The 14,280-nt window shown below is 43.6% G+C and overlaps 1 protein-coding gene across 6 annotated transcripts in view; it reads right to left on the minus strand.

Annotated features, from left to right (window-relative positions):
* Positions 1-9,336, minus strand: part of PLA1A (phospholipase A1 member A) — a 33,913-nt gene extending 24,577 nt beyond the window's left edge. For 2 of the 6 annotated variants that reach the window (XM_067738789.1, XM_067738788.1), the window contains exons 1-2: positions 8,980-9,334; positions 1,068-1,269 (exon numbers count right to left, since the gene is read on the minus strand). In XM_067738789.1, coding sequence (XP_067594890.1) covers positions 1,068-1,269; positions 8,980-9,052 — 275 coding nt within the window. In that variant the 5' untranslated portion in view covers positions 9,053-9,334. Of the gene's footprint in view, positions 1-1,067; positions 1,270-8,979 lie in introns of all 6 variants that reach the window. The other 4 variants (XM_067738793.1, XM_067738787.1, XM_067738792.1 and 1 more) reach the window with 4 other exon arrangements.
* Between the last annotated feature and the right edge of the window lie 4,944 nt (positions 9,337-14,280).

Consider the following 14,280-nt stretch of genomic DNA (forward strand, 5'->3'; position numbering starts at 1 on the left):
GACCTGGAGTGAGGGACTGGAGAGGCAGAGAGAACCCAGAGATGAGGAAATGGTGACCCTTTGTGCAGTGCCCCACTGTCCACCTCTTCATCAGGGCCCCCAACTCCAGCTGCTCCATAGTGCTACTCTTTCACCATGTTCTCTCCCTCTCTCCTCTCACCAACTTTTTTCTGTTTCCGGCATTCTCAGTGAGCTTTGGAGAGAAGATGTTGGAAGGAAGGGTGGTGATTAAATTGGGACTCAGAAACTATGCATTACAACAAAATTTGGCCTGCAGGGCCTCAAAGAAGTTGAAGAAGTGTGTAGCATCTGAGAAACGCTAACCTCTGGGAGTGATGGAAGTGGAAGTTTCTTAGGTCATGAAACCCAGGAAGAAGAGAAGAAGAGGAGATAAAACCCTGGATAAGGGCTTCCCTGGTGGTACAGTGGTTGAGAGTCCGCCTGCTGATGCAGGGGACACGGGTTCGTGCCCCGGTCCAGGAAGATCCCACATGGCACGGAGCGGCTGGGACCGTGAACCGTGGCCGCTGAGCCTGTGCGTCTGGAGCCTGTGCTCCGCAATGGGAGAGGCCACAACAGTGAGAGGCCCACGTACCGCAAAAAAACCCAAAAAACCCTGGATAAAAACACCACGATGTTACCCCTGAGTGATTGCACAAAGCTTACGACCTCACTGGCTGAGATGAATCATGCAACCCACACTTCAGGGAGGAAAGGATCACTGAGACCATCTCTACAACTTCCCTTTTATTCAGATATGGAAACCGAGGCTCTGTGTGCTAAAGTGACTTGCCCAGGCTCACACATATTTACAGTTGGAGAGTGTGTCCAGGGTCACACATATTTACAGTTAGCAGAGGAGTAACGTATGTGACCAACAAGAAAGAACAACAGAATGTGTGTTCAAGCTGCTATGAGACATCTTCAAAGTCAGCAGGAGGTGAGCAATGGGACCTGTGACAGGCAGTAAATTCATTTCTCCTTTTGCTCCCCACTAACTTCCTATGGCATTATGGTCACTTTCTAGCTCTTAGCTGAGGTGATCCTATTGGTTGGTTGGCTCCCACCTGAATCCATGGATAACTAGCTTGGTTCCTAGAGTGGCATTGAACCCCAAGTTCCGGATGTCACTACTTTCTTCCACGAGCTGCCCACAGAGAGGATCAGAAGGGGTGAAGAGGAGAAAGTGGGCTTTGAGATTGGTGCCTTGGAGAAGATTAGCATTCTGGAAGTCAGTGCACTTTGTCTGTGGGGTAGGAGGTGCATCTCCTAGAGGAAAAAACAAACAAACAAATAAAAACCCAAGAAACATCCAAGGTGAGGTCATCTGTTCTTAAAAGGAAAAAAGGTGTTCTTGAAAGGAAGAGAGAAACAAGGGCTTATAGGCATTCATCATAAATCAGCAAGTGTAATAATCAGACTCATTTATTAAAGGCATCACTTCTGTAACCAAAGTCTGTGTATATTTTTCATGTATAAAGATAAAATACCAGAGAAGAATATGAATATTGCTCAGCTAGAGAAGATTAAAGGCCATGGTGAAATGGATATTGTCATGGGCTAAACTGAGTCCCCCGACACCTGCATAAATTCATGTGTTGAAGTCCTAACCCCTAATACCTCAGAATGTGACTATATTTGGAGATAGGGTCCCTACAGAGGTAATTACATTGAAATGAAGCCTTTAGGGTGGACCCTTATTCAATATGACTGGTGTCCTAATAAGAAGAGGCAATTTGGTCACAGAGAAGAAAGATGATGTGAAGACACATGGAGTAGACAGCTATCTATAAGCCAAAGAGAGAGGCCTGGAATGGCTCCTTCACTCACAGCCCTCAGAAGGAACAAACCCTACTGCCACCTTAATCTCAGACTTCCAGCCTCCAGAACTGGGAGATGATAAACTTCTGTTGTTTAAGCCACCCAGGCATTTTGTTACAGCAGTCCTAGCTAAATAATACAGTTTTCTGGGCTATGAAATGAGCAGTTGCCCTGGGGACTAGGCTCATTCTGGTCTGAGCACCCTATTCCAGAGGGTTTCAAACTGCCCCCTCCAGCCTCATCACTTCTTTTCCTTATGAGCAGTCCAGAGCCACTCCAGAGCCTTCCAGCACCCAGCACATGGCTGCCCAGCCAGATGGTAGAGAGGACCCTTAATGAGCTGTATGTATTCTACAGTGCCTTCCAACAGGTACGTTTAAATGGGATATTTTATGGTCAAGTTCACTGAAAGGCCTTCTACAATACTGAACCGAAACAACAGCATGAAACTCCTGCTTCCCAGGGAGCTAAAAATCTGGCCTATCTTCAATACCCAACAGCCCACCCTCACACCTGTGATAAAGAAGGGGGGCACCTGACACCCAGTTGGTCTTACAGAAAGAGACCGGCTGGGGCAGCAGGGCACACACTGTCGCACTGGCCCCCCAGCCCCGAAGTCCTGGTGCTGTTAGCAGCTACCTCACATTCCTGCCATGAGACAAAACTGTCTGCGGAATCAGAAGACAGGTCCAGGTTGCAGACTGATTTGTGCAGGGCTCTTCACGAGGAAGACAGCTATTTCAGGTTTCTGGAATGGTTATCTGCCTTCAGACGTAACGGGGGAGCACATGTACAACAAGCAAGTGGATCTGGGGTGTGCTGGGCTGTGGAACTGTGAGCAGATTGTGGGAACCGCACCCTTAGAGAGTGCTGACAGCGGTTTCCTCAGCTCTGCACCTAAGCCCCAGACCTGGTCCCTGAGGCCCCTTGTATCTCCCTTCTGAGCAGCCAGGTCTTGGACACCCCAGCGATGAAGCCCACTATGACTGTGCAGGCCCCCAGGCTCCTCAGCCTGTGGCAACTTGAGCCCCCATGGAACACAAGAGAGAACGATGCCTGACGACTACTTCATCTGCCTTCCCCCAACTGTTTGAAGAAAAGGTGAGAGGACTCTGCTTGAGCATGAGACTTGAACCACATACGTGAATACATTTGCTCTATTGGTCATGTAGGGAAGTTTGCATCCATCAGACAGAGAATTAAGAGTCCTTTTAAATAAGCATAGTATGTCACAGAGCAAGGCCCAACAAGCATCACAGAATCAATATACTCCAGACAACGTTATCTAAATAAGATGTAATAAAATTACAAATCAGTAACAAAAGTTATTTAAAGACACATTTGGAGGTTTTAAAATTCCCTTTTAAGTAATGAATGAGTTAAAGAATAATCACAATGGAGACTAGATAATATTAAAAACTAAATAACAGTAAAACCAATACAATATCAAAACTTGAGTTAAAGTAGCTAAAACAGTACTAGGCTGATATCTATAACCATAAATGTAAATATCAGGGGAAAATGGGGAAAGACTCAGATTAGGTAAATTAATCTTATAACTCAGAAAGCTGAAAAAGAATAATACAGCAACACCAAATAAAATGTAGGGAAAGAAATATAAAGGAAATAGTTAAGGGACTTCCCTAGTGGCGCAGTGGATAAAAAAAAAAAAAATCTGCCGGCCAGCGCAGGGGACACAGGTTTGAACCCTGGTCCGGGAAGATCCCACATGCCATGGAGCAACTAAGCCCGTGCGCCACAGCTACTGAGCCTGCTGTCTAGAGCCCAAGAGCCACAACTACTGAAGCCCACGCGGCTAGAGCCCATGCTCCGCAGCAAGAGAAGCCACCACAACGAGAAGCCCATGTACAACAACAAAAAGTAACCCCCATTCGCCGCAACTATAGAAAGCCCGCGCACAGCAATGAAGACCCAATGCAGCCAAAAATAAATAAAATTAAATCTTTAAAAAAAAAAAGGAAGTAGTTGAAATTAAATAAAACAATATGAACAGCATCAGTAGCTGCTCAGTCCATGCAGTTGCTCAGGCCGACCTTCCTGGAGGAATCTTTGACACGTTGTTTTCTGCCACCCCCGTACAATGGTGAGTAAATCCTCAGAACACAATATTCAGAATTAAACCATTCTCACTACCTACACTGGCACCACCTTGGTTTAAGCCACCATCACCTCTCAAAATTATGTAGCCTGTAATGCTTTTCCTGCCTTCATTCTTGTCCCCCTTCAGTCTATTTGCAACACAGTAGTAGAAAAGTAAATCAAATCATGTCACATCTCTGTGCAAAAGCCACAAGGCATTTCACTCAGAATAAAATCCAAAGTCCTAACAGTGGAAGAAAGCCCTAAATATCTTAGACCATCCCCTTGGGGAGCCCTTTGCCTGTCTGACTATTGCTTCCTCTGTTCCAGCCAGTCCTCCTAGCTCTTCCTCTCTCTAGACAGGTTCCCACCTGAGGGTCTTTGCACTAGCCATTCCTTCTGCCCAAAGTGTCTTTCTCTGGACATCCATGTGACTAATTCCCTCTCCTCCTTTAAGTCTTTGCTTGTCAAATGTCATCTTCTTTCCTCTAACCCCCTATTATATTTATTATTTATTTGGCTACTCTGGGTCTTAGTTGCAGCATGTGGGATCTAGTTCCCTGACGAGGGATCGAACCCAGGCCCCCTGCATTGTAAGTGTGGAATCTTAGCCACTGGACCACCAAGGAAGTCCCTAACCCTCTATTTAAAATTGCAATCTGCCTATGTGCCTCACCTCCGTTCTCTCAATTTTCTTTAACCTGATCTGTTTATTTTTATAGCAATCATCACCTAATGAAGATTTTTTATTTACCAGTTTATTATTAAATGTACTGTTTATTAATTTCCCCACATTAGAAGATACTTTCAAAGAAGGAAGGGATTTTTATCCATTCTGTTCACTCTACTGCCTAGACTAGAACCTGCCACACACAATAAACACCAAAAGGTAGTTCTCTGGAAAGAATAATAAACTAGATGTACTTAAAAAAAAAAAAAAACTAGATGTACTTTTGATAATAGAGTAAGAAAAAAAGGGGGAAGTCACAAATAAACAATATAGAGAATTAAAAGGGGATGTAAGCCCAGTAGATTTTTTAAACCACAAAATAGCATGTTTATACCCATCCAACAGTTAAAAAATAGATATTTTCCTAGAAAATTGATAATCCCCTAGAAAACTATAGCTTACTAAAACTTAGTCAAGAAAGAAAAAACAGAAAATCAAATGTAAAACTGTAGTATAAAGGAATTGAAACAGTAGTTTTAAATCTATTCATCAAAAACCTCTATCAGGACAGATTTCACAGAGAAATTCTAACAATCCTTCAATTCCTATCTTACACATACTGTTCCAGAGAATAGAAAAGGGGAGAAAGAATCCAAACTCATTCTATGAAAATAGCCAAAATGTCAAAACTGGACAAGGAAAGAAGGAGAAAGGAAAAACTAAAGGCCAGTTTCACTATTACACACAGACATAAAAATCCTAGATAAAATGTCAAATCCTTCAAGGATAACAAGTATACGTCATGACCAAGCAGGGTTTAATCCAAAAAATGAAAAGATGGTTTAACATTAGAAAATGTATCAATGTAATTCACATATGAACAAATTAAAGAAAAATACCATATGCTCAACTCAATAGATGTAGGGAAAAAACACATGATAAAATTCAATACCCAACACTCCTTAACATAAGGAAAGAAGGGTACCTACCCAAAGCCTATAGCAATGATTATAGTTATTGGTGAAATGTTAGAAGCATTCCATTCAGAACTGGGAACAAATGAGAACGTCTGCTATCAGTGCTTCTATTAAATATTGGACTGGATGTCCTAGTCCTAGCTAGTAAAACAAGACAATAAAACAGGATAAAAATTATAAGGTTTGAAAAGGGGGAGAAAAAATTGCCGATATTTGCAGACAATAGGATTGAACTGTCCGTCATTCAAGACTATGGAATGTGGCACAGTGAATCATGCTCAGATACCCCATCCCTCCAAGTACCACTTTAGCCAAAGAGTAGTGACAGATGAATATCCAAAAGAGAGAGAGAAAAAGACATAGACAATCTCAAATGTAAAAATAATATCTCCAAAACAGGAACAAGAATAGAATTGCAAAATGGTGATGGGTTCCAGGTCTGAGAGAAGACAGTGGTTGTAAGAATTCAGTTTTGTGAGGTAAGCGGGGTCCAAAAGTGCTCCAAGTCAAGTGTGGAAGACCCACCAGTGGTAGCCAGCGGTGGAGAGGGGCTCCCCAACTCAGGAAAGGAAGCTAACAACAAAAACCATACAAACAAAAACAGCTATTGACTTTTTACTGGGGCTACAGCTTTATTTAGGGAGACAGGATGGAAAGACAAGGCCTCACTCACAGGAGCTGAGACAACGCACCTTTCTGGAGGAGAGAGGGCAAAGATAGGGGCTCGGGTGGGGAGACAGAGAGATGAAGAGAGAGACTGAAAACAAACTTTTCATTGAAAATTAAAATGAAACTTATCTATTGTGTCAGAAGTCAAGATAAGAGTTATCTTTGGGGCAGTAGTGAGTAAGATGGGATACAGGGAATGGGTTTTAAGAATCTGATAACATTTTATTTCTTGATCTGAATGATGGTTACACAGGTGAAATCATTCTGATAATTCATTAACCTGTGTACCTTTCTGTATGTATGTTGTACTTCAGTAACTAATTTACTTTTTAAAAAGGTTGAAAACAAATATATAAAGTAATCAAATGTTTACACAGATAGTCGATAAAGCCAATAAGTGGATGATGAATTCATTCCAGGTGAAATAAAGTTTTAAAAATCTTTGACAAAGCTTTAAAATAAGTATGCTGAGAATATACAAGGATAAAAATAAAGACAGAGCATAAGAAATTATGAAATAAAAATGGGCATAAATGATAAGATATATAGTAAAAAGCTAATTAGAAAAAGGAAATGAAAAAGATAGTCATGGAAATAAAAATGGAATCAATGCTATAATGTCTAGTACAGAAGAAGTAAAAGAGGCTTTTTAATATGAAAGTGCAGTTAAAAAGTATAGACAATAGATGGAGAGGCTCCAACATTTAACTAGTAGCTGTTCTCTAAAGGAAGAGAATAGGAGAAGAAACAATATTTTGAAAAGGTAATTGCTAAGAATTTTCCATAACTGAAAAAAGATATGAGTTCTCTAATCACAAGTTATACTCAGGGTAATGAGCAAGATAAAAAGGAAATAAATCTATACAAATAGGCAGATGATAGTAAAACTGCAGAACATTAAGTATAAAAGATATTCTTAAAAATTCCCAGACAAATGCATTGGAAAATTTAAAAGCAATGAAAAATATAATTTCCTGAAACTTGACTCAAGAAGAAATAAAAATCCAAATAAACCTACTAGCACCAAAAAAAGAAAAAATCAAACTGGTAATCAAGAGTCTTCTCTGGCCCTAAAATACGCTAGAGCCAGATGGTTTTATTTGAGAACTCCACCAAACCTCTAAATTACAAGTAACCTTTATCTTATATAAAACTGTTTCATAGAACAGAAACTTATTTTATGTGGTTATAATCATCTTAGTATCAAGACCAGAGAAGGGCAATACAAGAAAAAAAAATGATACATAAATTTCCTTTATGAACAAATATACAAAATAATAAATATATACAAAAATAAAAATAAATGTTGGCAAATAAAATTCAACATCATATTAAAAAATACCCCACAGGAGTAGGAAAAAAACAATACCCCATGACCACAAGATTTGTCCCTGGTGATCTTCATCTAAACCCATAAAGTTTAGAAGAAAATATGAAAGATTATTTTTATAAGAAGATTGATTAAACAAGACACCAGAAGCACAAATCACAATATGAAATAAAAATTAAGACAACAGTGTAATGCTATTTTTTCTATGAGACTGACAATATGAAAAACATTTGATAATACAAAGTGTTGTTGGAGAGGGTGGGAAAACAGACGTGCTCACGTACAAATCAACAGTTATAACTTCTTTGCAGGGCAGTTTTTCTCACATTTATCAAAAATGTGTAAGATATAAATCCTTTTAGATCTAGTATATAGTGTATAAACAGCCACTTCATAAAACAAGATATATGGTTACTTTACATACACACACGCACACACACACACATGCACTCAGATAAATGATTGCGTTAGGAGAAAGCACATGTGAAGCTAAGTAGCACCTTTTCAGCGCCAACCGTTGATGCAGGGAAGGGGTGAGCAGGGGCCTGTGGTGTTGCAAGGGAAGTATGAATCATGGAGGCCTTCTTGGAAGACGTGAAGAGCAGAAATGAACAAAAAGGTAGTGTGAGCAACTACAGGCATAAAGAATGACACACCCTAAAGCTGGGGAATGAGAATTAAATGTCTTGTGGACATGACACAAAGGCAGTCTGCTGTTGGGGGTAGAGGGAAGGGAGCTTTCCAAGGGTGATGCCACTGCTGGTCAGAGGAGGGGATTTTACTCTTCCGAGATGCTCTACGCCATAAGAGGGTTTAGATTTGCTATATTAAGCAAGGGAGAGTGGTGGGTGGGGTTTTCGCTGGGTAAGGCACCGTGCAAATGGCATCTGAGGGAAACTGTGCTAAAGGTCATTGGTTATCTGTGGTGAACAGGACTAGTTATCATAGTACTGCCAAGAGGGATGACAAGCCTGAACTTGAGCTGGGTCGGCAAGAACAGAAAGGACCTCTAACGATCTCAATGACAAACTTGTTGTTAGTTTGGAAATTTTAAATTTTAAAATTAAATATATCTTGGAACAATGGATATTTACAGGGGGAAAATGAATCATGTTTTGGAATTAATCACATTTTATTTTTTTATACTCTTCCTGGCTTGTGCAAGGTGAAAAGGAGTAACGCAGATTTTAGAAAAATGAGTAAAACAACTAGAGGAAGTTCAATTTTTGTGACTTAAGAAAGTGCTGTCATTCCCATTATGATTGAAGGTTTTTTTCTCCCTCTTTTAAATACATCTCAGGAGAGGGCTTTTAGGGGACCTTCCAAAGGTTAGCGCTACATAAATAGATGGCTTGAAAAAATAGAATTATTGACCGAAAGAAGTCCCACCCAAGGCCCCAGCGCCGACTTACCTGTACTTCCAACACTGAGCCACAGAAGAAGCCCCCATGACCAGAAGCAGCCCTCCCAGGGGTCTGGGGCCATCGTTGAGCTGGAAGTCTCAGAGCTGGGGTGAAGCCGACCCCTAATGACAAAGAGATCTCATAACCCAGGCTCTCACAGTTTGAACACTAAACGCCCACTCGGGTCTCACTAATCATTAACTGGCCTCATGACCTGTAACAGGTCTCTCCCTATTTGTCTAACTTCCCCAGTTTTTCTGTTTCTTCTTCTCAATGAAATGAAATATACTTTTTTCTTTTCTTTTTTTTAAAGCAGGGGACAATGAAACACATTGCCCTTCCTCTCTGAGCCAAACATCATCAGGAAACTATTTCCTGCACCTCTCCCACTTCCCATTATAAAATGTTAGTAAAAACCAAGGCAGAAGTCTTTGATCTCTAGGGGATCACAAACCCACATTGTCCCAGAGTCATCTGTGGACGTGTTTGCCCCCTAGGAGGACTCTGAGTGGCTTGAGGGCAAAGGCCTTCTCTTTTCATTTTTGAGTCCCCAGTGCCCAGCACAGAGCTGAGCCAACAACGTATTAATATGTTTCGTGTACATTTAACGGAAATAACGAAAGAAGATGAAGTTGGCCTCTGAGAGTACTATCCTTTGATAGAATCTTGGGGCTAGAAGTCCAACCTCTAAGAAGAGTCGTTCAGTGTCTTGAATTCACTGATAAGAAACAAAGAAATAGAGAATGAAAATGACCTATGGAGACCCTTCTGCTGGAAGTGGCAGAGCTGGCCTGGAACCAGGGTGTTTCCAGTATACCGCGTGGCCTCTTCACCCAAAGGAGTGGCAGAAACCACAGAGCGCTAGTTCTAGATGGGTCAGGGGAAGGGGGAGCCACCATACTTGCCCAGCTCTCCTTAATTGCAGCACATTGCTGTGAGGCAGAGAACCCAACAGGGCAGTATGGAACTTTCTGGACCATAGCTCTGTGAGGGGAGTACTATCTACATACAGCTTCAGGGTATAGAGGGGTTAAGTACCTTGCACAAGCTCATGCAGAGCTGGGGTTTGAAGCAGGACAACCTAGCTCCCGAGGCCATGCTCTGAACCACTGTGCCAACAGGCGGCACCAACCACTGCACCAAGCCGTGCCAGGCCTGCCCAAGACAGGGATAAACTGATTTTGGAGGGGCCAGCCCTTGCTTCCCCTCCTGCACATGATGCCACTGATCAGGTGCTGTTGCCACCAGCAAGGGCACTACTGAAGGCTGTTCTAACGTCAGAGACCAAGCCAGGTGTAGAGGTCCACCAGGTCCTCAGAGAAAATAAGCCAGGATGGGACTAGATGTGCAAGAGATTTATCAGGGATAAGACCTGTGACGAATAAAAAGGGGAGCTGAAGACAGTAGGGAGACCCTTTAGACCCTGCTGCAGGGCTGACACCTGCGCAGGACAGGGAGAAGGAAAGAGGATTGCACAGGAAGCCCCAGAACACCATGCAGTTCCTGGAATGTCCTGGCCAAGGCAGTGGGGAAGCCTCAAGCTGAAGTCTCTTGTGAAAATGAGCTGTGTTAGCAGCCTTGCCCTGCTCAGTCACTAGCTGGGGGCAGTCTCAGCACAAAGACGAGGCTAGATCCAGAAGGGCAGCAACCAGGACCATCAGTCAATTAGGTTCCTCACAGCAGGAGACTGAGGACTGCATTCTCCTGGCCACTCCATCACACCCAGAGCTGGCGCGTCAGGCCAGTCATTCCAGCTTTTCCAGCACAGTGTTCCCTGTGCAACATCAACACAGCTGACTTGTAGAGAGTGCCCTCCCTGTCACATTCATCATCTGGTGCAGTGCTCTCCACATGGGGCTGGAGTGGTCCTGGGCCAGACCACCTGCCTCAGAATCACCCAGGGGATGGGGGGCAGACCACTGGGCCCAAGCCAGACACACTGAATGAGACTCCTTGGGGTTGGGCCCCAGACTCTGCAGTTCTAGCAGGCTCCGCAGATGACTGTATGCATGCCAGAGCCACTAGTCTTCTGTTAATTCTAACCACAGCCATCTCCGTTTCACCAGTGAGGAAACTAAAAGCTCACAGAGGCCAGAGACCTGGGGAGCCCTGCTTCAGGGGGCCAAGAAAGCGAGGTCCTCCTGGAAAGTGAGGTGACGTGTTTTAGAAGGTGAGGATAGAGATCTTTCTACAGGAGACACTGGTAGGGAACACCACCTTATAATCAGTGTATATGGTCCGTCTCCCCCAGGGGGAATGTCAGCCTCGGGAGGGCAAAATTCTGGTCTCTTTTGTTCAGTGAGGTGTCCCCAGCGTCTAGCACAGTGCCTGCCACACAGCCAGTGCTCAATCTTTGCTAAGGAAAGGCATGGTACCTCTGGTATGGTGTGCTCATTTAGAGAGGGCAGTGGGAAGGGGTCTGATCCCAGGACCACACCGAGGCCCCCACGGTGCAGTGGAGTCAGATGGCTTTACTGGCCTAGGATCTAGGAGCACAGGGAGGCAAGCAAGAGACCAAGGACACTGGGTTCAATATCCAGCGCTCATTGCTCAGGGCTCCCTGTTGCGTGCCTGCTGTCTAGAACTGTGCTTGGCACATAATAGGTGCTCGTTAAACACTTGTTTTGAAAGAAAGGGAGGAGAGGAAGAGAAGGGAGTGGAGGGGAAGAGAGGAAGCTACTGGCTACAACCCCTGGAATCCATAGAATCTCTTTCGGCCTTTCCTGCCTGCCTCTTCCCAGCTCAGATTCCCAGCTTCCTCACCTTCCTTCAGGATCCCGGGCTGACAGTTCCATAAATGAATAAGCCTTTATGTGTGTGTGCATGAGTGCATGCACACATGTATAGAAGCATGGCCTTCAGTTTAGGGGTGGGGTTGGGAGTGGGGGGAATATAAACTAACATACTAACTAATATAAAATCATCTTAGGAAATTATAATTCTGAGCCTCACCAGTTTATTCTATCCCATCCTTTCTGAACTTTTTACACGCTTGCTGACCCACTACACAAACCCTCTGCACCTTGCTTTTCCCACTAAACAAAATTCTTTCCACCTGCCTCATTTGTTTTTTAAGGGTGCATAGAAACCCAGTAGAACTTCTCATGAAATTTTAGTGCACAGCCCAAGATGACTCAAGCCCCTATCCTACTCGATTTTCAGGAAGTCTGAACTTTTGCCAGGTTCCTTTCCAATTTGAGGTGAAGACCATGATTTTGGAGCCTCCACTCCTGGTGTTCCATATGTACTGCATGTGTATACACGTGTGTGCACAGGCGTGCACACACATACACACCCATTCTCAGAACAAACCATAATACACGAGCATAAGGCCATCTAAACTCTTGTAAAGAGAATACTTCATGCCCTTTGTGCCCCAAACCACATAACTTTGCTTTCATTTTAAAGTTGTCTATATTGTCTCTGTTTTCCTTGGAAGAAAAGGTAGACCCTTGCTTTACACTTGTCAGGAAAATGTATCACAGGTGTCTCCAGACCTCCAAATTTTGAGAAAGACTGAAAATTGCAGCTTTTAAATGACAGTTTGATGCCAAATTCTATGGTTTAGTTTTTGCTCCCTGAGATCTCCTAACTTCAAAGTAAAATGACTTGTGAACCTTGAGAGCTTGTTGCTGGGTGTGCAGTACTGTAGGGCGATTCCCCGAGAAGCTCGAAGGAAGAGGACACCGCGGGGGTCCCCTTGTTGTGCCTTCTAAGTGGTGGAAGAAACTGGCTGGAAGTGACCCATCTGCCCATTCCACGGGTTCAGCTGGGCTCAGCTCTGCCCACTCCTACCCCTGCCCCCAACGTGCATCTCAAACCCACCACCATCTTTCCTTTCGATGTCACCTCATAGTTGTGGGAAGGTGGAGAGAGGCCACAGGCTGCTGCCAGCACCATCTCACTCCTGGGTTTCATTTTGGCTTTGTCTAAGGAAACATTTTCTAATTATAGCCAACAATTAGAGTGTGGTAGGATTGGAGACAAGCAGACCTGGGTTAAACTCCAGCTCCATCTCACCCCAGCCGTGTGACTTCAGCTGGATGGCAGCTTCTCTGAGCCCCAGTTCTTCACCTGTTAACAAGCTCTAGTAAACTGCCTGACGCACAGCAACTCTTTCTTCCTCCTCTTGTCTTTCCTTCCCCAAAGGAGAGAGTCTCACCAACTCCCTAGGTGTCAATATCCCCAAACCGAAACCCCAGGGATGAGAAAATGATGGCAAGACTGATGGCCCTCTCTGCCATGCCTAGATGACCCCTGGGTCCTTAACCAGACCCCATTCCTTGAGGAGCTGATCCACTGGGATGGTTGACTGTGAGTGAAATCATCAGAGTCTCTATTCCCTCCCTCACCACCCCCAGTAGCTCTGGCTGTTTTAAAAAGATGCACATTTACTTGCCCTGGAGAGGTGGAGACAGAAGAGGAAGTGGAGAATGTGTGGTTGAAGAAGCTTGGAGAAGGGCAGATGAGGCCATTGCAGATCTTAAAAACGTATATATTGCCAAGACTTCTAGTAACATCTAGCAATCTTAGGTACCAAAGAAAGCAAATGAAGTACCATCATTTAGCAGGTCAAAAAATACCATTAATCCCTGTAATGTTACTCATGACCTATTCTGTTTTTCAGAACACAGATGTTAACTTGATTAGCATAACAAGTTCATACTGTCATTCAGGTCATCTTTTAAATTTACTCTAACACTATGCATATAATTAAGTCTGTTGTCTCTTTCCTCTGTTCATTCTGGTCCTCCCTCCTCTCTCTCATTCTCTCTCTCTCTCACTCTCTCTCTCTCTCTCTCTCTGTCTCTCTCTGTCTCTCTCTGTCTCTCTCTCACACACACACACACACACACACACACACCCCAGCACTCACAGTCAGGAGAGAAGGCAGAGCCCAGGAGCCCAGGTGCGGGTAGGTGGAGACAGAGGTGAGGATGGGTGTGACAGTTGTTCTCTTTCGATGGCTTCTATTTTCTCAGAGAAATAGGAAGCAAAGCTGCCAATTGAGAGTCAAGCTTGGAGAGGAGGTTTTGAGGTTTGAGAAAAAGGAGTCTGAAAGTCTGATCTCTTTCTGAATTGTGACTGCTGTGAAGAGTGAGAATTTGCATAGCAAATAGAACAGGATCTTAAAAAGACGCTATCTCTTGTCTCCAATTGCAGCTGAAGTCCTACTGGCAAACAAAAAATGCTACGTCTTCACCCTCCTACCCTGCCGGGACCCCGTTCACCGCCACGCACACACCTCCACCACTACATTCTAAAGAGACTGGAAGGCCTTGGAAAGACAAATCCCAGTGGGACTTACTA

This window comes from Pseudorca crassidens, chromosome 5, assembly GCF_039906515.1.
Source record: "Pseudorca crassidens isolate mPseCra1 chromosome 5, mPseCra1.hap1, whole genome shotgun sequence".
In the NCBI taxonomy this organism is placed as follows: domain Eukaryota; kingdom Metazoa; phylum Chordata; class Mammalia; order Artiodactyla; family Delphinidae; genus Pseudorca; species Pseudorca crassidens.